Raw genomic sequence first — 24,303 nt, 5'->3', positions numbered from 1 at the left:
AGTCAGGCCGATTGGACATGATAAAATTGTCCCTAGGTGTGAGTGTGTGAGTGAATGTGTATGTCCGTCTGTCTGCCCTGTGATGGACTGGCGACCTATCCAGGGTGTATCCTGCCTTCCGCCCAATGACAGCTGGGATAGGCTCCAGCACCCCACCGCGACCCAGAAGGATAAGCGGTTTAGATGATGTATGTATGTATGTATGACCAAAAATGTGTATGGTTGCCCAGATACAGGTAATGGTTCAACATACCCACTGGCTCATCTTACCCCACTGTCCCCTACTCAATACCCCTAGTGTTATTGTAACATGTTTAGGCTCCTGTACTGTCAATGGAGCGTAAATATATGTATTGTTGGTTCACTGTATTAATACAAAGATAGTGATGTCAGTAACATGCTTGGGTATGAAAGAGCATCTTAGAGAGGCAAAGTCTTTTAGACGATGGGGATGGGGAGGGGTTCACCACTCTGAAAGACTGCGCGGGCAAATAGTGCAACAATTCAAGAATAATGTTTCTCAACGTAAAATAGCAAAGAACTTGGGGATTTTATCATCTACAGTACTTAATATCATTAAAAGACTTTGAGAATCTGAAGAAATTTCTGTATGCAAAGGGACAAGGTCAAAAAACAATATTGGCTGGCCATGATCTTTGGGCCCTCAGGTAGCACAGACAAGATACTGTAGTGGAAATCACTGCATGGGCCCAGCAACACTTCTGGAAATCAATCTGAACACAGGATCCAGAAATGACGCCACCTTCTCTGAGCTCAAGCTTGTTTAAAATAGACTGAGGTGAAGTGAAATCATTGCATTGTGTTTTTACATTTTGCACAGCATCCCAACTTTTTTGAAACTGGGGTACTAGAAAATGTGCATATAGCACAAAATGAGTTCAGTCTCAGTTGGTGCTGTCAGAAAGAGTGTATTTTTTTCTCTGTAGGCATGTTTAAACAAGCTTGGTGACAGAATTTTGTTGTCCTAGTGACGAATCTTATATTTTCTCAGTTGAGTTCAATCAAATATAACATTAATTTTAATTGAGAGCTTGTACAACTTTTCCTTACTTTTTTGATCACCAACCTCCATCAGATCTGCTCCTTCATTCCTGTCAGTCTCCTTCAGCTTCTTTCTCTCGCTCTCTTCTTGTGTTTTGAAATAAAATAATTTTATTAAACTTATTTCAACAAGACCTCAAGGAAATAATGAGAAATCAATCAATTAATTTTTTATTGAGGGATAAAAAACTGCATTATGATCAACACTACATGACCTTTTCACATGAAGCTGAAGTCAGCTTCTTGTCCCGTTCCACCTTAAATAATGCAGAAGATACATTCTGGCATGTCAGAACGAGACAATCCCAACAAGAATCTGGCAAATAGGAAGCCGAATTCAGCCTCGTTGTTTTTACTGACGTTAACATACTATGCACAATATATGCAAATACTGGAATCCTAGTTTCCAAATACTGAAATGTTAAAACAAAGCATATAATTAGCTATCAATAATGTTAATTCAACCCTCTTGTTCAGTCAAACTCTCACACTCTCTATGGAGTGAGGTTAAACTACTTGGCTTGTCAGCTAGTTAGCTAATGTTAGTGTTAGTCTAACCTTTTTTCACCTCACGTAAGCTCAGTTAACTAACCTAGCTAGCTAACAAGCAACTGAGTAAAAAAAACGATAGCCAGCTATACTGACCACAAATCCATATTGTAGGTGAATATGTTCACTCTGTAACTACTTACTCACTCTGTATATTACAGATTTTGAATAAGGTCTAATGTTTATTTTAGTGGGCTTTTAGCCAAAATCCTGTCATCAGCTTCAGTGGTTACAGATCACTTTTCAGTGCAAAACTAGAGAACCCCCACCAGGTCTGACATGATTGGCTTACAACTTATGAGGTCTGATATGCTTGGCCAAATGTAACGTTCGTCAGTCTCTAACTGAGTACAGAAAAGGCAGCGCTGCATTACAGCAGCAGCTGCAGTGACTTCCCCAGGTCACGCCTTGCTATTACAGTCTGTTGTAATAAAGCAATAAGCCACGAGAGGCCATGCGTTACTGCGATTTTATCAGGAAGGGTGTTCTAAAACTTCCCCATCATAAAATCCCAGTAACGCACGGTCTTGAGTGGCTTATTGGTTTTATGAAAGGGCGGTAAATATAAACTACAATAAAAGAAAGAAAATTAAGAAAGTTATTATTAATAGTAATCGACATAAACAACTATTCCGCCAATAAATACAGTTCCTTTAGCATATGGTGTCGCTGCCAAGCAACCATGGAGCGAAAGAGAAGAAGAACGTTCGGTAGCTCATCGTTATATATTACGGTCATTTCATGAACTTTTAAACTTTTTGTTGTATAATGATGAACATATGATAACACAGCACTGTTTAATGCAAAAAGGTTTGCTCTATAAGTACCTTTTGGTTACCAACTTACCACAGAGTGGTATTTAGCACCACTCTAACAGCGCCCCTCATCTCACACTGGGGCTAAATCTCAAATGGCTCTCTGCTCCCTACATAGCGCACTAGCTACGTAGGAATTCAAATACCAGTTCCTGCACCCCAACAGTGAACAATATAGCTAAAATAGTAATAAATCATGCATTATTTCACTGCTGAGGCTAGAAAATTTCTAAACTTTCATAGCTTCACACTATTTAGGGAGTACGGAGCCGTTTGGGATTCAGCCTGGGTTTGACACGACGTCTGACTGAAATGTGGATATGTGTGTGTAAGTCATTCAAATGACATTCTTTAGTGTTTTAGCCATATCGCCCTTTTACAGTGAATCATATCGTAAGTACTTTAAATCAAGCCTGTGATATAATTTATGCAGTTGTTTAGCCTGTTAGCTATCATGTAGCCTGTTGGCTAGCTGACCAGCCTAGTGCTAGTTAAGAAGTGCTAGTCAGTTTGAACAAAAACGGGTTCTTACTTCGTCAGTACACATTCCTGCAAGTAGCATTAGAGTAAAAAGATTATTCCGTTAACAGCATAAGGATTTTTCGTGCTGTGGCATAGTAATACAGAGTTCAGTCACTGTGAGGTGGACAGAGGTGTGCGACAGCTTTGAACACGGCTCAGCCAATCAGATTTTAGGACCGGAACTATCAGTTTTTTAATAAAAGCTATAAACTGTAGATGATTTAGACTAAAGCCCCCCTAAAACTGGCCTAGCAACGCCCATGCTACTGAACATCTTAGTCTGTTAGCACAAGTATTATGGATGCTACCAGAAACCTGAAGTGAATGTTTATATGACACAATGGCACTCACCATCAGTGTTTTACATGTCTTTCTGATATCATAGTATCCTATGGAGGAGGAATAGTCCACATAACCACATCCATTATTCCTTATTTTTTTTATTATTATTGTTTTATTACATTCATTGTTGAAGGCACTTATCTCTGAATGTCTACACTTATGATGTGTTGTTTTTTCATATTATTTTTATGAATAATTCCTTCTCAACCACATATATGGTATGCTAAGGATATGTTCATTAAAAGACAACATAACTACTTATGTTTTATAGTCATCTTTAATGTAAAACTGTTTAGAAAACCTGCTCTCTCACCTCTTGTACCTGTCCTGCTGTAATCTTTTATAATTAAGTAAAATGACGTTGAGTTTCAATATATACTCTTTGCCATTGAAGGGTTGGTGTTTAATTGAATTTCATCGACAGATCTTTACACATAACACATAAATAATGTATAAATTGGTATTTTTTGTAAGTTTAGTGGCTGATATGCTTCTATGCTCTTAAAAAAAGAGGGGTCTTCAAGGGTTCTTCAGTAAATACAGTGGTTCTGTACAGAACCATGAACACTCAAAGAACCCTTTGCATGCTTAAATGCTTCTTTGCGCTCTGAAATGGTTCTTTAGATTGATGGAGGACATATTGCATCTGGCTTTTTTGAAAAAGGTTCTTCGTGGCACCAGAAAGTGTTCTGTTATAGTTGCAATATTAAGTTTATAACAATAGCAGAACCCTTTTGGTGCTGTATACAACAATTTTCAAAACGGTTCTATATAGAACTATATACTCTTCATCAGTCTGAAGAACTATTTCACCATGCAAAGAACCCTTTGGTTCTTTGAGTCTTCGTGGTTCTATATAGATCCATTGTATTTACCTAAGAACCCTTGAAGAACCATCTTTTTAGAAGTGTACAAGTATGTCAGTGAGGTTCAGGTCACCCTATCCTAGGTCGTGACATAAGCCCAGTCATCTCTTTAAATGTTGTCATCCATATCTCAATTACTGTATAACTAGTAAGGCTTTTTAACTTTCACAGTGTTTCAATCTATTAAAAATATACTTGTGGTGACACTTTATAGTGAGGGTACATAATCTGACAGTAAGAAAGGCATAGACTAATAAAAAATAAATCAGAAAATAATTAGTCATTAATCAAGACCAAATAAATAAGTCACATTTTAACAACCATAAGATGAAGTTACTTAGCATTACCTAATTCATGTACTAATGAATAAAGATGAAGTTAATAAAGTCTTCAATGTCTGAATTTATCAGGAAACAATGTGTTCAATAAGCTTTTTGTTGTCACAAGATCCCAATAAGTACAGTGTTCTGGAATATTGTGTCTGTGTCATCTGTGTTTTTTTTCTATACGTCCAGGTGTCATGTTAAAATGTTTTATGCTATTCAGTGTTCAGGAAATAAATGTATTCTTTTACATTAAAAATGTTTAAGCATTTATAAACTATGATTTTTCTCAAATGTTCCATCTTAACCCATTCATTTTGGACTCGCTCTGGAGCGCCATCTAGTGTTAGAGAAACCTGGAGGTTCTCTGCCTGTATCTGATCAAAATCCCAATCGGAAGGTTAAGAGGAGAATTACCACTCTGCAATGTCTTCTGCGTTTCTCAAACGCTAGAGGGCGCTCCCAAGCGAGTCCAAAATGAATGGGTTGATATGGAGCATTTGAGCACATAGTTTATAAATGCTTAAACATTTTAATGTAAAAGAATATAATCATTTCCTGAACACAGAATATAATAAAACATTGTAACACTGCTGTTATATTTTTAAGAGCTTTTAAACTCGAGCTATATAAGTTTAAAACGGCACCTCATGTACGTCCATGACGTCATGAGCGCGAACAGCCAATGAGCTGCTCCGCTCGCCAATCAATCATCACTCTCTAGCAGTAATGCCCGCCTTCTGCTGCCCAAAACCCGTTTGCTGTAGAAAAAAGGAAATAAATAGGTAAGATTTCTTTAATTTTTTTAGTGAAATACATCCTTCTACCTTCTAAAACTAAAGAAACATTCTGGGCGAGTGATCAGACACTAATTAAACTTTTCGTTTTTAGCAGTTGAGCTCCATATACTCCCATTCATTGAGGACTCCCTCGCGGGCGCCCTCTGCTGTTTCATAGCGAAAGTTTATAACGTTCAACATGGCGGGAGCAGATACTGGTATGCAGAGGAGAGGATTTTCCATCAGACTGTTGAGGAGAATGAGCAGAGAACTTGTAGGGTAAACCGGCTCTGGAATGAACACATAAACACCTCAGTCTTAATCTAAAATCGGAATGTATTCAATCGGATTGGCAGAAATCTTTGAATGTAAACACAGCCACTGATCCATATATAGGATATACTCTGTTCCTTTCTTCTCTAAAACATATTTTCTATGAACATTGACTAAACTACATACATTTTTGTTATTAAAAGAAAATATAGTAATAATAGATCATTCCCATCTGCCCTCATGGGATCTTTGAATTTTAGAACCAATGAACTTCAACCAACAAATAATACTCAGTTAAGCCATCGTGGAAATATCAGTTAGACCCCCAACCGACAATTAAACATATTCAACTTATTAACTGTAGGCTCCCCCAGTGGGCAGTGGCGGTACTGCAGTTTTTTAACGGAAAAAGACGTAACAGAGCAAACATTTTACCAAACGTGATTTTAATTATGACAAATATTGTTGATTATTTGCAAAAACAAAAATACATTCATGTCGAGCTTATTGATGGTTCTGGCAAAATGTAAGGTCTGTTAATGGGCGTTGCTAGACCTGTTTTAGGGGGACACAGAACAGTCACATCTCTGAGGTAAAAAGCTAAGTTAGCTGGTTGCTACGTGATGAGGCTGCTTCCTTTCTGTGATTTGTAGGCTTTTACCTCTGTCTTTATGTTATAAGTGCTATTAGACTGCTTGGAGATCACGATGCTTTGTATATATCCTTTAAATACAGAGTGGAGACCTTTTTGTCAGCTGCGGTCTGAAATTATGTGCTTGACAGCTGCAGAGTTTTTAATGCCATAGTTTTCATGTCATGCTCAGTAGTTTATCAGATGTAGCATCAAGGAGCTAAGTGAAGGTTCAGCTGGCTGGTTTATTTAACCTGTTACACCCATATAGAAGCTAGAAAGCTAGCTGTAAACTGTTGGTCTCATTTCAGAAAAAACAGCCAAACAGAGTGAAATTATTCACCAAAATAATGCATTACTGTAATAATCTCAACGAGTACATTTACTTTTGATACCTGGCTAAGTATATTTAAAAGCAAGTGCTTCTAAACTAATTTAGAAACCTGTTCAAATCTGTAATTTGATTGCCTGTATGCAGCTGATCGGGTACAAAGTGAAAATACAGATTTATTAAGAATTTATTTACAATACGTGAGACATTTATAAAAGTTTTATAACTGAGAAGTAATGGTGTTTTAACTGTTTGAACTGATATATACTAATTTTGACACTTTTTAGTTTTAGCAATATTTATTTATTTATTTATTGATTGATTGATTGATTAGGTCATGTTTCCTGTCAAGCTTTTCTGGACATCAGTACCAGACACCAGACTGCAAGTGTCCTTTGGAATGAAAAAAAAAACAAAACACAAAACTGAAATTACTAAAAATCAGTTTGGCACACTACAGTTTTTGGAAAGGTTTCTTTGCCTGGCTGTTACCAAGAAGGTCTGCGCAAGCTGCACATGCTGTTACCTTTAACATAAAACATAATTATGTTTAAAAAACATAAATGTTATCTGCAGCATCATCTTGATGGAGGCTAGATGATGCTGCAGATGAAGTCTGATAAACCACCTGTTTTAAAATGTTCAAAAATGTACAGTGGATATCAAAAAGTGCCATTTGGCAAAATACAGAATTAAGCAAACAAAACTGTTTTCAAAGTCCGGAGAACAGCATTGGAGTTCAGGTCACACTATCGTAGGTCATGTCATAAACCAGGGCATCAGTTCTCTTACTTTTCATCTTTTCATTTCACCATGAGTGCATAAACTTTACGTTTTTGAACATTCATTTATATACAACAGCAACAACAGCAATATATATTTATATATATATATATATATATATATATATATTTAGCTGCTATGGGGATAAAACCTCATATCTCCATTTTTGGCGTTTTTCAGTTTTTTGACATAATTTCAAAATGGCTGTGGCCCTTTACATTATGTTTAAATTTCATGATGAATGGACTAAAAGAAATGGCCAAAAAATATTTGTGTACGAAAATTCTTTGATTGACTGTAGCATTTTTTAATATACTGTGATACTGTGAATTACTATGAATTTGTACCTTGACATTCATTGCAGAAATGCTATATGTCTGTAAAATATATCTGCTTTATATATCTGTAACTCTTAATATATATGCAGCACAATTGGATGATAATTAGAAAGTGTAATTTACTACACTGATTGGATAATGAAACAAGTTGATTAGTGGTCAAGAATGTTGTCTTGATGAAGTTAGTGTGCATCTGAACTCCAAGAGATGTAAGTTTTACAGTAGCCTAATGGCAAAAGCTGTTGAAAAGAAGCCATTTCTCTTGAGATGTATAGCAAATACTGAAAAAGGGGTGCACATGAATTGTAAATGATTGAATGGGTTGTCACTGATACACTAGAATAGCACAAAATAGCAACATGCTTTAAATCAAATGTCTCTAAGAATTTGTACATTAATTTATCATTTATTAATTCATAGTAACCTTTATAAATATGTATATATTTAACTTAGTTAATTTAAAGGTTGAACATAAGCTTGAAAAACTTTCCAACTAAATACATAAATACATACATACATCATCTAAACCGCTTATCCTTCTGGGTCGCGGTGGGGTGCTGGAGCCTATCCCAGCTGTCATTGGGCGGAAGGCAGGATACACCCTGGACAGGTCGCCAGTCCATCGCAGGGCATTTCCAACTAAATAAAATAAGGTATTTAAGAAGAAAAACCAATAAATTCTGTGGACTTTGGCTTTGTCTTTACATGATAGGAGGCCAGGTTAACCTGACCTAAAATTAGCTTGTTAGTTTGTTGGCCATTCGGTTGGCCAATCAGACTTCACCTTATGCACATCAAAATAGTTAATAATTCATACTGAAGAGACTATTGAGTCAGCAAAAATACTTCAATAAAAAAGTCAGACTCTCAGTTGATCCATCACAAACCATCAGCCATGAGAGCTGTTGTGCTTGCTCTGACTGTGGCCCTTGCGGGTAAGTCATGATCTGAATTTGAAAAACATGATTAGAAGTTTTAATACCAATTCTTTTAATAATATAAACCAATTTTGGGAAAGAAATATTGATAGTGTGATGTGTTTATTTCCCCTTTTTTCTTTTTAGCAAGTCAACAGATCAACCTTGGTAAGTAAACGTAGCATATCTAAGAACACTTCAGAATAGATTGATATCATTCAGATATGTTTTCAGAAAAAACTTACTATGAAACATTTATTCAGCTCCAGAGTTTGCTGCTGGTAAGACCTATGTCTACAAGTATGAAGGTCAGGTCTTGGGCGGTCTGCCTCAGGAGGGTCTGGGCAAGGCTGGCATGAAAGTCAGCTGCAAGGCTCTCATCAGGGCTGAGGCGCGGAATACGTTCCTCCTGAAGGTAAAGCGGTTGCACGGAAGATGCCAAAAACACTTTCTGTGAAAAAACACCCTGATACATAGGTAATATGTGGTTTAACCTAAAGGTAGTAAATGTGTGATGATTTTTGCTCTTAGCTCGCGGATCCTCAGATTTTTGAGTACGCTGGAATCTGGCCCCAAGATCCTTTCGCTCCTGCTTCTAAGCTCACCGCAGCACTGAACGCTCAGCTTGCGACTCCCATCAAATTTGAGTATGCTAATGGTGCGGTAGGTCAAATATTCGCCCCTGCTGGAGTGTCTGCTACTGTCCTGAATGTGCACAGAGGCATCCTCAATATCCTTCAGCTCAACCTCAAGAACACCCAGAATGTCTATGAGATGCATGAGGTAAGAGAATATACACAAAGGAAGTTGTATTTGTACTAAAGAAGAAAATTTTGTAGAATTTGTCAGTTTAAATCTGCTGTGGCTGTGTATAAAAATTTTTGTTTAAAGTTTAGGGATGTTACTAAATTTGCTATTCAAATGAAATGCATGCTCATCACAATTCTCATCAATAACTTGGCCACTAAACAAGTTATCTGTTACATCATAGAACAGGGCCATATCTATATAGACAAGTCAACGAAAGCTAGCAAATTGTACAGGTTCTGGTATATTATGGTTCTTGTTTATTAAAAGAAAGTAATGACTAGGGTGCAGTGGCATTCACCATCTCCAAAAGTTTCTTTAGACACTAAAACATTGATAAATGCTCATTTAAATCCTATTATTTTCTGTCAGCTTTACTAAAGTCATTTCATTCTCTAAGGCTGGACCTCATGGAGTCTGCAAGACCCACTATATGATCACTGAAGATGCAAAGACCCGTCAGATTGCTGTGGTAAAGTCCAAAGACTTGACCAACTGCCATGAGAGGGTGATGAAGGACGCTGGTATGGCTTACGCTGAGAAGTGTGCTGAATGCCAGCAGGTAAAATCAAATGCTGTAAACAAGTTAAGGAGCTGGATTTTTTACAAGTAAATGAAAGATGCATTTAATCTGTAACTGATTCTTTCCTCAACACAGAGGCTTCAGAGTCTGACTGGAACTGCAACCTACAGCTACACCATGAAGCCAACTGATGCCGGTGTTCAGGTCTCTGAGGCTACAGCTGATGAGGTCCATCAGTTCTCTCCATTCAATACAATGACTGGAGCAGCCCAAATGAGAGCCAAGTATGAGATATGCTCCACATGCTCTGGTATTTAAAATCCTCTTGCAGCATTCAAACAATTAGAAGAGATTTGATGAGGTATTTCTCCTTTCAGGCAAACTCTGACACTAATGGAGGTGCAGGGTACCCCCATTGCTCCTGACAATGCTCAGTATTCGGCTCGTGGATCTCTGAAGTATGAGTTTGGCGCTGAGCTTCTCCAAACCCCCATTCAGCTTCTGAAGATCAGCAATGCAGAGGCCCAGGTAACATGACTAATATCCAGTAACATTAGTAAAATCTTTTTGGTCATTGTAACATCTTAACCTGGTAGATGTGTCATTGTTTTAACCATTAAGAGTGGAGTTCAAACATTCACACCTACCCCGTTTCAGACTGCAGAGGTCTTGCAGCATCTGGCTGCAAACAATGTGGCCACGGTCCATGAAGATGCTCCACTGAAGTTTCTTCAGCTAGTTCAGCTCATGCGTGCTGCTACTTTTGAGAATATTCGGGCCATTTGGGATCAGTACAAGACCAAACCTCTTCACAGGTAAAATTCTCTTGAATATGTTCATAAAATTAAAATAAACATTGTACTTTTCTAAAATCTTTGTTCTGGCAGACGATGGATTCTGGATGCAGCCCCTGTTGTGGGTACACCAGCAGCTTTGAGGTTCATCAAAGAGAAGTTCCAAGCTGGTGAGTTCAGCGCCCCTGAATTCACTCAGGCCCTTCTGCTTGGTTTGCACCTGGCCACCGCTGATCCAGCCGCTATTCAACAGGCTGCTGTGAGTACATAATTTTACCATTTCAAGTACAGTAACACAGATGCTTGTATACATCATTCTAAATATACCAACTATTTACTCTATTGAACAGAGTTTGGCACTAAGTCCCAAAACCAAGGCTATGCCAGCGCTGCGTGAGGTGATCATGCTTGGCTATGGTTCCATGGTTGCCAAATACTGTGCTGAAGTTCCTACCTGTTCTGCTGATCACTTGAAGGTGATATTTAAATATGAACAATGAATGATGATATGAATCGTAGTAATGAATGTCAATTAATAACTAATATTCCGTAACATTTTCCTTTCAACATCTGTCATCAGCCTGTCCATGACCATGCTGCAGAGGCCATTGCAAAGGGTGAAATGTCTGAAATCAGCCTGGCTCTGAAAGTTCTGGGCAATGCTGGTCATCCTGCTAGCCTTAAACCCATCATGAAGCTTTTGCCTGGATTTGGATCTGCTGGTGCAGCCATGCCCACGAAAGTCCAAGTTGATGCCATCTTGGCCCTCAGGAACATTGCCAAGAAGGAGCCAAAGTTGGTATGTATGAGATGATCTGTGAACACATCTGTTTTGGGTCATTTTGTTCCAGAAGCTAAATCATCTTATTGGTCTGTTTAGGTCCAGCCAGTGGCACTGCAGCTTTTCATGGATAAGACCCTTCACCCAGAAGCACGTATGGTTGCCTGCATTGCACTGTTTGAGACCAAACCCTCAGCGGCTCTTATGTCCACTGTTGCTGGTGCTATGGAGAAAGAGCCCAGCAAGGAAGTAGCCAGTTTTGCTTACTCTTACATCAAGTCTCTGACCAGAAGCATGGCCCCTGATTTGGTGAACGTGTAAGAGTACTTTACCTGTTTATTTGGCAGATTAATTCTTGCTGCTGTAAACCCAAAGTGAGAAGTGACCATTTTGTTGATTACAGAGCTGCTGCAGCTAATGTTGCTGTCAGAATCTTGAGCCCCAAACTGGACAGACTGAGCTACTTTTCCAGCACTGCTTTCCACTTGGACCTTTATGTGTGTAAGTTTGAATTTTTTCATGACGTTTGTAAAATTACAAAATGTCAATGAATGTATGTGCTGTTATAGGGGTGTGTATAAGTAGTTGTAGCGTTATTGAATGTAGATGGCTAACATATCCAGCCTATAAGTGGCAAACTGGAGTTTGATACCTTGTTTGGGCAAGCACTCCACACCATATCTGTAAGGATACATTTGTCTTCTTTTCTAACTTGACTAAACTGTAAGTTGCTCTAGATAAGAGTATCTACCAAATGCATAAAAATAGATATCTTTTTTTCTGTAAAGCTCCTCTCATGGTTGGAGCTGCTGGTACTGCTTTCATCATCAATGATGCTGCCACCATTGTGCCCAGAGCTGTTGTAGCAAAAGCACGTGCTTACCTGGCAGGAGCTGCTGCTGATGTTCTAGAGGTATAAATATTTCTTTTCAAGGATGTCAGCGAATTGGCTTAGATCATGTGATTTTGTTTCTGGAATTGACATTTTTTTACTTCATTTCAACCAGGTTGGTGTCAGAACTGAAGGTCTTCAGGAAGCTCTACAAGGAACTCCAGCTGCAGATGAGAATGCTGATCGCATTACCAAGATAAAGCACACCCTGAAAGCAGTAAGTTATTAACATCTCATACATTGTATTTTACTAATGCATCGTTGAATATATATTGTATAACAAATTTAACATATCTTTATTTTCCAGCTGATGAATTGGAAGGCAATGCCAGCCAGTAAACCATTGGGTTCCTTCTATGTCAAAGCCTTTGGACAGGAAGTTGCTTTTGCCAACATTGACAAAACCTTCATTGACAACGCCATTGAGAAGGCAGCACAGGTATTTCATTGATTTCCAGTAGAAGAAACCTGGATCTGTTTTAATATTTGCTTGAAAAATATAACCTAAACATATTATGCTCACTCTAAAGGCTGCTAAACCACGTGCACGTGAACTGCTGAAGGAGGCTGTTAAGGCCTTGCAAGCTGGCATTGCCTTCCAATATGCTAAGCCTGTGCTGGCAGCTGAGGTGCGTCGCATCCTCCCCACTGCTGTTGGTGTGCCAATGGAGCTTGGTGTTTACTCTGCTGCTGTTGCTGGTGCAGCTGTCAATGGTAGGGTTTTCACATCAGTATGACATGCTAGCACTAAATATGCTAATCATAGACATCTATTTGATTCTGTTGTTTTATTCATTTTTTCAGTTAAAGCCACCATTACACCCCCTCTACCTGAGAACCCAGAGACTGCTACTCTTGATCAGCTGAGGAAGACTGATTTTGAGTTGCAAGCTGAGGCCAGACCAAGGTACTCTTCCACAGATATACTGTAAATGAGTAAATGACCTTCCAAAGAAATTACGTAAATGTATGCTTTTTCTTTTCAGTGTCGCCATGCAGAACTTTGCTGTGATTGGAGTGAACACTGCCTTGATTCAGGCTGCTGTTGTGGCCAGAGGAAAGATTCACACTGTTGCACCAGGCAAAGTGGCTGCAAGAGCTGATCTGCCAAGGGGCAACATCAAGGTGCAGATTCTGCCAGCTGCAGCTCCTGATCATGTTGCTGCTGCGAGGTAATGGAAGGAAGAGTGACAAATTTTATTTCTGCCTAAAATTAAGTACTAGAATTGATGTCAAATTTATGAAAGAAACTGACAAAAAATACAGAATATACGAAAACTGGCAAAGCCAATTTTAACCTTTAGACTGTACCCTGATCTATGACTGTGTTTTCCTCTAATAGCTTTGAGACTGTTGCTGTAGCCAGAAATATTGAGGACCACCCTGCAGAGAGAGTAGCATCTCTGGCACCTGCAGCACCCTATAGTGCTCAGCCCTTGATACCTGCTGCAATTCAGAAGTCCCTGTGTGGTACTGCCCCCTACTTTCACGTCAAGGGATGCATCGAGGTCGGCACACGCCATGCCGGTTTTATGGGATACAATCCTCTTTACTATCTTGTTGGACAGCACTCAGCTCGTATTTCAGTGGGAAGAGGTAAGTGGGAGGGTCACTAAGTTTGACACCAGCTGAGCTGTTAATTTTTTGTAGTAAGAGTACAACAATTATTCCTCAACTTATGCTTCAGGTGATGGTCCTGCTCTTGAACGAGTGGAGTTTGAAGTTCACATTGCTCCTGAGAAGGCACCTGAGAAGTTTGTTAGAGAAACCAACCTTGCTGAGGCTGAAACTCAAGAAGAAAACATTATCCTGTTGAAACTGACGGAGTACCTGGAGGCTGGGCTGAAAAACATGAACTACACCTCAAGCAGTTCTGCATCTTCCAGCAGCAGCAGAAGCAGCTTGAGTAGCAGCAGCTCTCAAAGCTCTTCCAGTGCTCGCATGTTCAGGGTAAGACTTTAGCATGTGGCTATTTATGGTCAAGAATTGTAAATTACATTACATTTAGTTACTAGAAGTTTATGTAAAATGCTAAAGTGTGATTAAGTTAAACTTCTTTTACTAGATCATACCAGTAAGGAATATGGAAAAGATTATTACATTTTATTGCTCCAAAAAATGTATGTGGTTTTCTTACCATAATTACAAGACTTCTGCAATGGTATTCATATTGGTAGTAATTCTGCTATGAGGTGGGATCACTGCGTTCACTAGCTTACCAAACCACAACTCAGATAAGAGTAGTTTCAAAAACTCAGACGTCAAATAATAATAATACCAACATCAAAGAAAAACACGCAGTTGTCTGCTGTTGTCTTCAGTGTGCATATAGACTATTGGATCATTATATTGAAGGATTTTAATTAAACAAACAGAAACATCTACAAGCTACTCTCGTTCTTGATTTTCTCCTTTTTCTAATTTTCTGTTTACACCTAGGCTAATTTTACATATGGCCCATTTGAGAAATTCCATAAGAATCAGGTGAGTCCAAAAGAATCCCTTAAACATATTTCTTTTATAATTATACAGTAGTTTTTCCTTTTAAATAAATAAAACATAAAATGATGGAAATACACTGACTTGTTTGTTCATTTATTTCCTTCTTTGGTTTATTTGAGAGAAGTAATAAGGTTTCTGTTTTTGTTGCAGTACATGGCCTCACAGAGAACATCAAAGGCCAGTAGCGCATCTAGCATTGAGGCCCTCCGGAGACAGGTAAAATTAAATCTGCTGTGGTGTTTTTACACATGGTTGGCAAAAAAGTACACAGTCTATCTGCCCATAACAAGCTGTACATAACAAAATGAATGTGCTTCATGATAATTAACAAATGCATGTTGACACTTTCAGGCTAAGCTCCTTGGAGATGCTATTCCACCTGCTTTTGCCATCATTGCTCGTGCTGTCAGAAGTGACCGCAAGCTGGGATACCAGTTTGCAGCGTACTTGGATAAGCCCAATGCGAGAGCACAGCTCGTGCTTTCATCAGCTTCTAATGAGAAATGGAAGCTGTGTGCTGATGGTGTCCTGCCAAGCAAGCATAAAGCAAGCGTAAGTCTGGCTTTTTTTACTGCAGCTGTCTAAAACAATGTACTTTCTCAGTATTCAAACTTAGTATAGTATGCACTAAGCACTGACTCTACCATTAGGCTAGGGTTGGTTGGGGTTCAGAGTGCCAGGAATCATCTGCAACTATCAAGGCTGAGACTGGTCTGCATGAATCAAGCCCTGCTGCTCGTTTTGAACTGGAGTGGGACAAAGTTCCAAGACTTGTAACCCTTGCAGCCATGTATGCTAAAAGGTACATTGAAAAAGTTCAAAACCATAAATCTTATGTCAGACCGAATTATACATGAAGTTTCTTATAAGTCCTTATATGTATTTCTACCAACAGGGCTTGTGAATACCTCCCAACACATAAAGCAGCTCGCCTGGCTGGAATTGCTGTCAACAGAGCTGAAAACAAAGCGAACGGGATTGCCCTAATTGTGGCTCTACCAACTAAGAAATCTGTGAACGTCATTATGAAAGCTCCAATGGTGAGGAGTAGTTTCTCTTGTGACTTTGCATGATGTGATATTTTAACACAGTTCATTACCAAATTTTAGTTATTTATATTCTATATATATAATGTATTCTCTTACAACTAGATGACTGCTGCAAAGACGGATATGTCTCTTCCTGTTGCCCTGCCTATTGAAAAAGACGGAAGCATTCCAGCTCTCCAGAATTTGGACATTCAAGGCACCATTCAGAAACTGGACATTTGTGACAGAATTGCAAGTCTGGACATTCGTGCTGCTGTTAAGAAATTCGACCCCGACGCTGCCCTGGAGAGAGCACACAATGTTTTGAAGAAGGTGCAGAATGAATTCAAGAAGCTGCAGAATCAACTTGAGAAATATAAGGATCAATATCTCCAAAAATTAGATGCAGGCACCATCATGGATCAAATTCAGAATTTCGATACTCGTGCCATCATTGAGAAAATTGAGAATTTCGATGCTCGTGCCATCATTGAGAAAATTAAGAATTTCGATACTCGTGCCATCATAGAGAAAATTGAGAATTTCGATAGTCGTGCTGCCATTGAGCAAGTTCGGAATTTGGATGTTCGTGCCCTCCTTGAGAAAATCCGGAATTTGGATACTCGTGCCCTGATTGAGAAAATTCCAGATTCTGAAATTCGTGCCATCGTTGAAAAATGGCTGAATGATTTCAAGGCCCAAAACTGGGACATATGATTGTAAATAAATAAGTGAAACAAATAAATTACAAGCATTCAAAAACAGAATCTTGTGTATTTTTTATTGTAGCTTTTTTAAGATCGTTTGGTAACACTTTCTATTAATGTCACATTTTAAGCATCTATATACACATTTATAACATGTTATAATGCATTCATAAGGAATTATAAATGGTTATAAATATTTATCAAAATAAATTACACTGAATTACACTTTATAGCCATGTTTATTATACATTATGAATTGTTAACATAATGCATTATAAGTAGTGTTAATAACATGTTATAATTGATAGTAGAGTGCTGTCATTGTAATTTGTTCCTTCACTGGTTCAAGCGCTAGAAACCTTCACTCTGTAACATCAATACACTACACTACAGTAATGCTAATTTCTGCTAGCATTCTATTGGATATGCAGTGTTAAGTTAGTGTCAAGCTAACGGTGGTGTACATTGTCTTTCCCACATTGGGTAAAACACTGATGGCAGCACTAGTTTAAAATCTGACAGTTGAAGCCTGTAATGTGCTTTATTATGTATGTTTTAGTGTTTCAGTTAATCCTTCAGTAAATACTTCAACTTGAAGCCTCAACACAGGAGGAGGCTTTAGTATAGTATGCTTCACTTTATTTAGAGCGGACAAATACAACTTATGAGCTCTTATAATTTGTTATGAACAGTACTTATAATGCATTATGTTAACAATTCATAATGCATAATAAGCATGGCTATAATGTGTAACGCATTTTTATAAATATTTATAGCCATGTTTATGATGCCTTATGAATGCATTATAACGTTATGAATGTGTTTACAGATGCTTACAAACATGATATTCAAGGAAAGTGTTACCGATCTTTCTTTTAATGACTGTAGCACAGCCTTCATTTTGTCAGTCATATAATTTTTATTTATTAGTCATGTCATTTTAATCAAAACACTATTTAAATTAATCAAAATCATCTTTAGCTTGTGCCGACAGTACACAGTTAGACAGTACAGCAATTTGATAAGATTCTTGTTATTTCTGAATAATAAATGAATAATCAATAGTGAAATGCACTGACAGGTACATATTTCTGGGAGAAATTATGCCATTACAACAGCAATAATACACATAATGACTATCGCACACTGTGTTTATGCTTTACACATGGTGTTACTTTAAAGTTTCAAAGTTTCAAACACAATAATAAAATCCATAAGAAAAACGAATTAAAATGTCCAAAAAATGCAAATAATACAAATAATAGCCCTAATGCATCAAAGCTTATTACTTTGGACCACCTTTAATTTCAGACAAATTACTTTGTTCATGGATCAAGCAACTTTTGTATGATGTTAGTTTGAGGACAAATGTTGAACTTCAGTGCATGAAACAAACTTAAAGATCATTAATATGAAGCATGCCCTAATTCATGTAGATGTTTCAGTAGGGTGCCAATAAAATGTCAGCATTCAGCAGCTCATGTTCTGAAGTCTATGCTTGTAGGTGGAGTTTGAAGTAAGCGCAAAATTAACATTTGGAGTTCAAGCTTTAACTGCATAGTACACACACATAAGCTGATTGTACCCAAGGGGCTGCTTTCTCACTTGCTAATTTCAGAAGGATAGTGAATTTCAAGCATTCACCACATCCTTACACACTTCAGGAGGATATCCAGCTTTTTTATGAAAATACCACCCAGACATTGTACACAAATATGTTTTTGTTTGATAAATAGCATCTAAAATAGTTATTTGCCTAAACTCTATTAGTTTTATTAACTTACACTTGAGCTGGGTTACTTCTAACATTTCTCCCCCGATTTACAGTGCTTCAAAGATCAGATATTGAATGTTGTTATCTCCAGTTTCATAAATACTACAATAAAAGTAATGTGTCCTTGGAAAGGGAGCATAACAGCTCGAAATAATCCTGCACAACCCAAAGTCGTTTACTCTTATTTTTGCAGAGTTACTGCACTCTAAATCTCTCTGGCTCTCCGGGCCTCCGGCATAGGCGACATCTCAGCAAGGACGCCTACACTCTTAAAAAAGATGGTTCTTCAAAGGTTCTTTAGTAAAGAAAATGGTTATAAATAGAACCATGAACACTGAAAGAACCCTATGCATGAATAAGGACTTCTTTGCATGGTGAAATGGTTCTTTAGATTGATGGAGAATGTGTTGTATAAGGTTCTATATAGCACCAAAAAAGGTTCTTCTACTATTTTGATGTCAGGCTTTGGTGTTATATAGCACCTTTTTTTCAAAAAGGTTCTGTATAGGTTCATGGTTCTATATAGAACCGTTCTCTTCAATAAATGTATTTCTGGTTCCCTGAGGGCCAGCAATGCGATCCAGGGCTTGTTGGAAAGGGCGCGCCACGGTCAACTGACCTGTGGAGTTTTGCTTCATCATGGGCTTTTAAAGTCAAAATTTTAAAGTCACTTATTGCAAAGTATTCCATTCTGCTGTCATTTTTTTATTCAGCGATTAGTTGATGTCGCCATGACTTTCTTCACGTAACCATCAACCTTAAAAAAAATGAAGTTGTGCAACCGTAACTGTGCAGCTGTATTATCTTTGAAAATAAAAGTATCGGATTGGACCCGGTATCCGCCAGTATTTTATACTAAATGACTTGGATTGGGGGCAAAAAAACTAGATCCATACACCCTTACTGTTAATCTAACACATGCTTAGGGTACAGTTAATGAAACTAAAATGCTTAAATATGTATAAATGTAAAGACATGTAAACTTGCTTGCTGACATAGAAAGCCTGTTTCAGTGACTGACACAATGAGAGATTCTGTGGGTGGAAACAACAATAGCTGGCATAACAACTAACACAACAGCCTTCATTACCCCCAGAATTCCCTTTTGCAGTGATTAAAGATGACCAGGCCAGATCAAGGGAAGATGTCAAGGTCAATGAATGATGATGTATTGACTATCTCACGACAGTAACTTGTAGTGGGCAACAATTGGTGGTGTTTTCCAGTCTTTACTGTGTTTATAGAGGTTTGCATTAATGTTATTTCCTTTTTTGTCCCACAGCACTGCAGATTCAATGGTCTTCTGTCGTAGTACACCTGATCCAGGGTTCGATCATCAGTTGATGAGCTGGATCGGGTGTTTTTGCTTGAAGATTTTATTACTTTATTTGAAAGTTTTGCCACAAAATTTACTCTGTAGTCATAGGTTTTTTTTGAAGACCTATTCATTTGTTTTTTCTGAATTGATAGCACTGTGGTGGACTGGCGACCTGTGCAGGGTGTTTCCTGCCTTCTGCATAATGACTGCTGGGATAGGCTCCAGCTCCCCCCACGACCAAGAAGGATAAGCGGCTTAGAAAGTGTGTGTGTGTGTGTGTGTGTGTGTGTGTGTGAATTGTTAGCATATGTTAAACTGGACATGTGGTCCAGTTCCCTTGACAAAATACATCCATTTCTTTTTTACAAACTCTACTGTCTCTTTCACACATACTACTCTCTGCGAGACACAAGCGACTGACACAGCTTGCATGCATTGGCCAATCACACATATGTACAAACACATTTACACAGCAGATCGGTACAACAGACTTATATTGGACATTCTTAAACACTTCTACAGACTTCCTTTGATACATGGAATGAAATTGGGGAAATGTTGCATATGTGTACCTTTCCCAGTTTTCTTTAGCTTGAAAAATCGTTTTCAAGCCGATGGATGTACTAAAAAAAGTAGACGTAGCACAAAATGTTTAACTAGCGTTTTGATAAGAGCACATTTTTGTAGACTTTGCATTGTTTAATTGTCATTGTTTTGCTGTTTTCACAGCATATTTTAGTGAGTAGCACATGCAAAACAGGCCTGGCACCTCTGCTCTAGATTCTGTGCTGCTTCTGGGATGCACAGCAGTACCGTTCTAACACACACAAACATTGCATTTAAAAAAAAGACTTTCCAAGCCCTGAATGTTATCCTCTGCATACTGCTTACAATAATGTATATTGCACTTACAGTTGTACGTGCGAGAAATTTGCTAAGAAGGATGAAACAGAGAGAGGTATCAAATGTTGTGCCATGACAATAAAATCATTAGGATGTTTAATCTGAAAACCACAGTACTGAGTGGATAACACTGTGCTGCATTGTCATGTCAGTTTAATATTCTGGCTACAAAATCAGCAATGTGTTCATTTTATATGGTTATACATTCATGTTAACAGAATGCTGACTGCTACAAGGTCAGTTGAAGTAAGACACACTATAGACCTAATCATAATGTTTGTGAACATACAGGCTAGTGGTCCTTCTGGGTGAATAACTCCAGGGGTGTTTCCCTCATTAGGGTTGCCTTCCTACCAGTTACCATGAGCAAAAAATAAGAAAAACCTTATTTAAAAATATATCACTATATATCTACTTCACACATCATTTTTGATGGACATCTGTAAAACTGTGTGGAAGGTCAAAAATATTAAGGTAAATTTATAAATGCTATTTACAATATCTAGAATGCCTCCAGTCTCTCCTTTTGCAGCAAATCAGAAACAAAGAATGCATGTAAGTTAATCAGACTTTTGGAAATTATAAAGTGGATTTATAAAGACTGAGAAAGGACATGTTTTTTAACCCTTTTTGAACATATTTTGACTATAATTTTAAGAAATTACAGCTTTGCACATCATTCCTCTTCCTCTAAAAATGGTGAAGGCTCTTGTGCAATTTCTGTAAATAAAGCACACTATTGTTATTATTTGCACAATATTTCTATTATGCTTTGGTTTTCTGTCACACTTCTAGTCAAGCCAAACCTTTAAACATCACACTTCAGGCAATCCTCCATAAAGAGTAAACTAATTAAACAGAGTAAATGTTTGTATTTTGTTGAGTAACCATGGCTTTGTTCATTTTGTTCAGACCAAAATATCACAGCAGTGAAACAGCACATTATTAAATCACTTCATCATCTTCATCTTCATCATCATTGTCACCACAGAAGCTCAACAATGTGATGTTTTTTTCCAGGAGAGCAGCTTTTCTGTTCTGTTCTGGCAAAGAAAACACAACGTCCAGAGAACAGTGGTGAGGTTCAGGTCACCCTATCCTAGGTCGTGACATAAGTCCAGTCATCTCTTTAAATATTTTTCATATCTCCATTACTGTATAACTAGTAAGGCCTTTTAACTTTCACAGTGATTCAATCTATTAAAAATGAACTTGTGGTGACACTTTATAGTGAGGGTACATGATCTGAGTAATTAAGGTATATACTAATGAATAATTAATCAGAAAATAATTAATTAATCAAGAACAAATAAGTCACATATTAACAACCATGATTAAGTCACTCAGCGTTAACTAATTTATGTACTAATGAATAAAGATGAAGATAATAAAGTCTTCAATGTCTGAATTTATCAGGAAACAATGTGTTAAATAAGCTTTTTGTTGTCACAAGATCCCAGTAAGTACAGTGTTCTGGAATATTGTGTCACTTGTGTTTTTTTCCAGTCCAGTCTGTCATCATCTTGTCCATCTGTGTCTGGTTCATCCTTCTGTGTCTTGTATTTGTCTGTGTTGGGTCTTGAGTTTTTTATTTCTTGGGTACCTTGTCTGTTTCTACCCACCTAGTGTCTGTATGATAAAATAGTCTTCATTCTTGAATAATAGTAATACTTTACAACAATTTCGTAGTTAATAAATAACTAATCAGGAACTCAGCAGGGACGAATGAGTAGTGCTGCATTAACACTTAAGTTAATTAACACTTAACTACTATTAACTACCAAGAAGTAATAGTTAATTATTCAGCAGGTAATAGTGAACTAATAATTTGGGTAGTTCACTATAAACTAAACAACATCTACCAAGCCTCACAGAGAATCACTTAGTAACTATGGCTTCTTAGAATAAATACTCTAAATTACTGATTTAGAGTATAATAAATTACTGATCAGTTTCAACATTAATTGCTAAACAGCTGAGTCTCACAAGGTTTCTGGTGAACTACCAACTAATGTAGTGTAGTCCAACATGTAGTAATACACTACACAGTATGCAGTCTTTAAAATATAAAGAATTATCTCCTCCCTTATTATTCACAGAAACATTGATCCTCAGAGAAGGCAGGGGGCATCAGACCACACTGTACTGACTGTGTCTCTCATGTACTTGTTCTAATCAGAAACCTGAAAGAAAGAAATCTTCATATTTGGCAGTGTGAACCAATTTGCACATTAGTAAACCTACAAATGGGACAACCGCTAAGATGCTACAGTATCAGTAGACCAGTCTGCTTACCTCTTAGAAAACACCATTTTATCTGCAGGGGCATGTGTGCCAGTGTCGTTTCTTCTGAACAGCAGTTTGTTGAAAGTCTTGTTGAGGGTAGTTGAAGAGAGCGCTCACAGAAATATGTGACTGTGTATTTGTTCTAACTTCAGATTCACTTGGTTCTAAATATTACCAAGTGATCATGTAATTACTATCTGTAATCAGATGTATCATCTGATAATGAATGAGGTGTTGCTGTCCTTTATTATGAGTCATAGATCTTCAAAAACAACATTATAAAGTGAAACACGTGGTAACTCCTTACTAATGAACAGGGTGTTACTGTATGCTTCATTAGGAGATAATGATGATCAAGAACAGTATAAAGTGAAATACATACAAATTAAAAATTCCTAAAGAAACAGTACAAAAAATATTAATGAAGAAATTTTGAAAAATTAACAGTAAACGGGTTCTTCATTTAGTTCTTATTGATTTCTAAAAAGGTCAAAATTGAAAAATATTCCTGACTAAGCTAGCTATAACTTTCAAAATAACACACCCAAAATGAAATCAAAACGTGACATTACTAAAGGAGAAAGGTCTCAGACCTGAGATTGGTCACAGTGTGTTCTGCTAGTATATTAATTACATATCTTTCTGTTTCATATCTGAGAAAAAAATAAACATACATCATCTCGAAGATGAAGAATATTTAAAATCTTCATGTCATCAAGCATGCAGTTGGTTTCAGCGTTGCTTCAAAAGTGTTTTGTTGCCATCTCGCGGGTGCTGCATTAAACACTGCTCGCTATTTCCAGGACAGCGCTCTATTTTCACACATGTGCAGACTAAGAAAACTAACTGTCAAGTCACTCTGTAGTACTGTTTTCAAAGAGCATCAATCTGCACCACACCACCAATAAACTGGCAGCTCTGTGTCCACCCCCCACCTTCACACAAATTGTACATTAGGACAAGATACACATTTCTTGCCCCTAAGTTTTTAGACACCTTTTCAGCCAACATTTCTTCTGAAATAAAGGATATTAATAGGGAGTTTGTCCTCCCTTTCCTGCATATACTTCATTATAATAATATGAAATTACAGCTCTGAGTACACCTGCTTTTGATACTTAAGTAAATTGAAAAATCAGTACCTTTGTACTTTATTTCAGACAGAAAAAAGAGTACATGCTATTACTTGCATCGGAGTAATATTTTACAAAGGGTTTTTCTATTTTCATTCAAACTGTCTGGTATAGTCCTTGAAGAACAGTTACATCTGATGTGATTGTTTTGAACTGATATGTACTAACTTTGACACTTTTTACTTGTGGCAATTTTTTTTTTGCTTACCGTCAAGCCATTTAGACATCAGTAGCAGACACCAGACTGCAAGTTTCATCAGTTATAAAACAGCAACTACTAAGAATCACTTTTGTAAAAATTTTAAAGTGCAATCAAAGCTTGAT

General features: G+C 37.5%; 1 protein-coding gene across 1 annotated transcript; it reads left to right on the top strand.

Annotated features, from left to right (window-relative positions):
• The first annotated feature begins 8,509 nt into the window (after positions 1-8,509).
• Positions 8,510-16,575, top strand: LOC118818653 (vitellogenin-like). The gene is made up of 28 exons (XM_036585941.1): positions 8,510-8,549; positions 8,679-8,699; positions 8,795-8,946; positions 9,063-9,314; positions 9,739-9,900; positions 9,997-10,145; positions 10,239-10,389; positions 10,519-10,676; positions 10,749-10,914; positions 11,006-11,131; positions 11,236-11,454; positions 11,536-11,753; positions 11,840-11,937; positions 12,225-12,349; positions 12,444-12,545; positions 12,636-12,767; positions 12,859-13,042; positions 13,133-13,235; positions 13,315-13,500; positions 13,671-13,924; positions 14,016-14,278; positions 14,768-14,812; positions 14,981-15,046; positions 15,182-15,382; positions 15,481-15,632; positions 15,726-15,870; positions 15,982-16,068; positions 16,516-16,575. Exons 1-28 carry the CDS (start codon positions 8,510-8,512, stop codon positions 16,573-16,575), a joined length of 4,017 nt encoding a protein of 1,338 aa, XP_036441834.1.
• Positions 16,576-24,303: the final 7,728 nt, after the last annotated feature.

This window comes from Colossoma macropomum, unplaced genomic scaffold (genome assembly GCF_904425465.1).
Source record: "Colossoma macropomum unplaced genomic scaffold, Colossoma_macropomum, whole genome shotgun sequence".
Taxonomy (NCBI): domain Eukaryota; kingdom Metazoa; phylum Chordata; class Actinopteri; order Characiformes; family Serrasalmidae; genus Colossoma; species Colossoma macropomum.
Note: the sequence above shows the minus strand (reverse complement) of the source record. Positions and strands in the feature narration are given on the sequence as shown.

Bases quoted from the DNA above. Each gene is read 5' to 3' on its own strand.
- LOC118818653 (XM_036585941.1), top strand. From the start codon at position 8,510: ATGAGAGCTGTTGTGCTTGCTCTGACTGTGGCCCTTGCGG. The intron at 9,315-9,738 runs GTAAGAGAATAT...TCATTCTCTAAG, and splicing joins ATGTCTATGAGATGCATGAG to GCTGGACCTCATGGAGTCTG. The intron at 10,915-11,005 runs GTGAGTACATAA...TCTATTGAACAG, and splicing joins CCGCTATTCAACAGGCTGCT to AGTTTGGCACTAAGTCCCAA.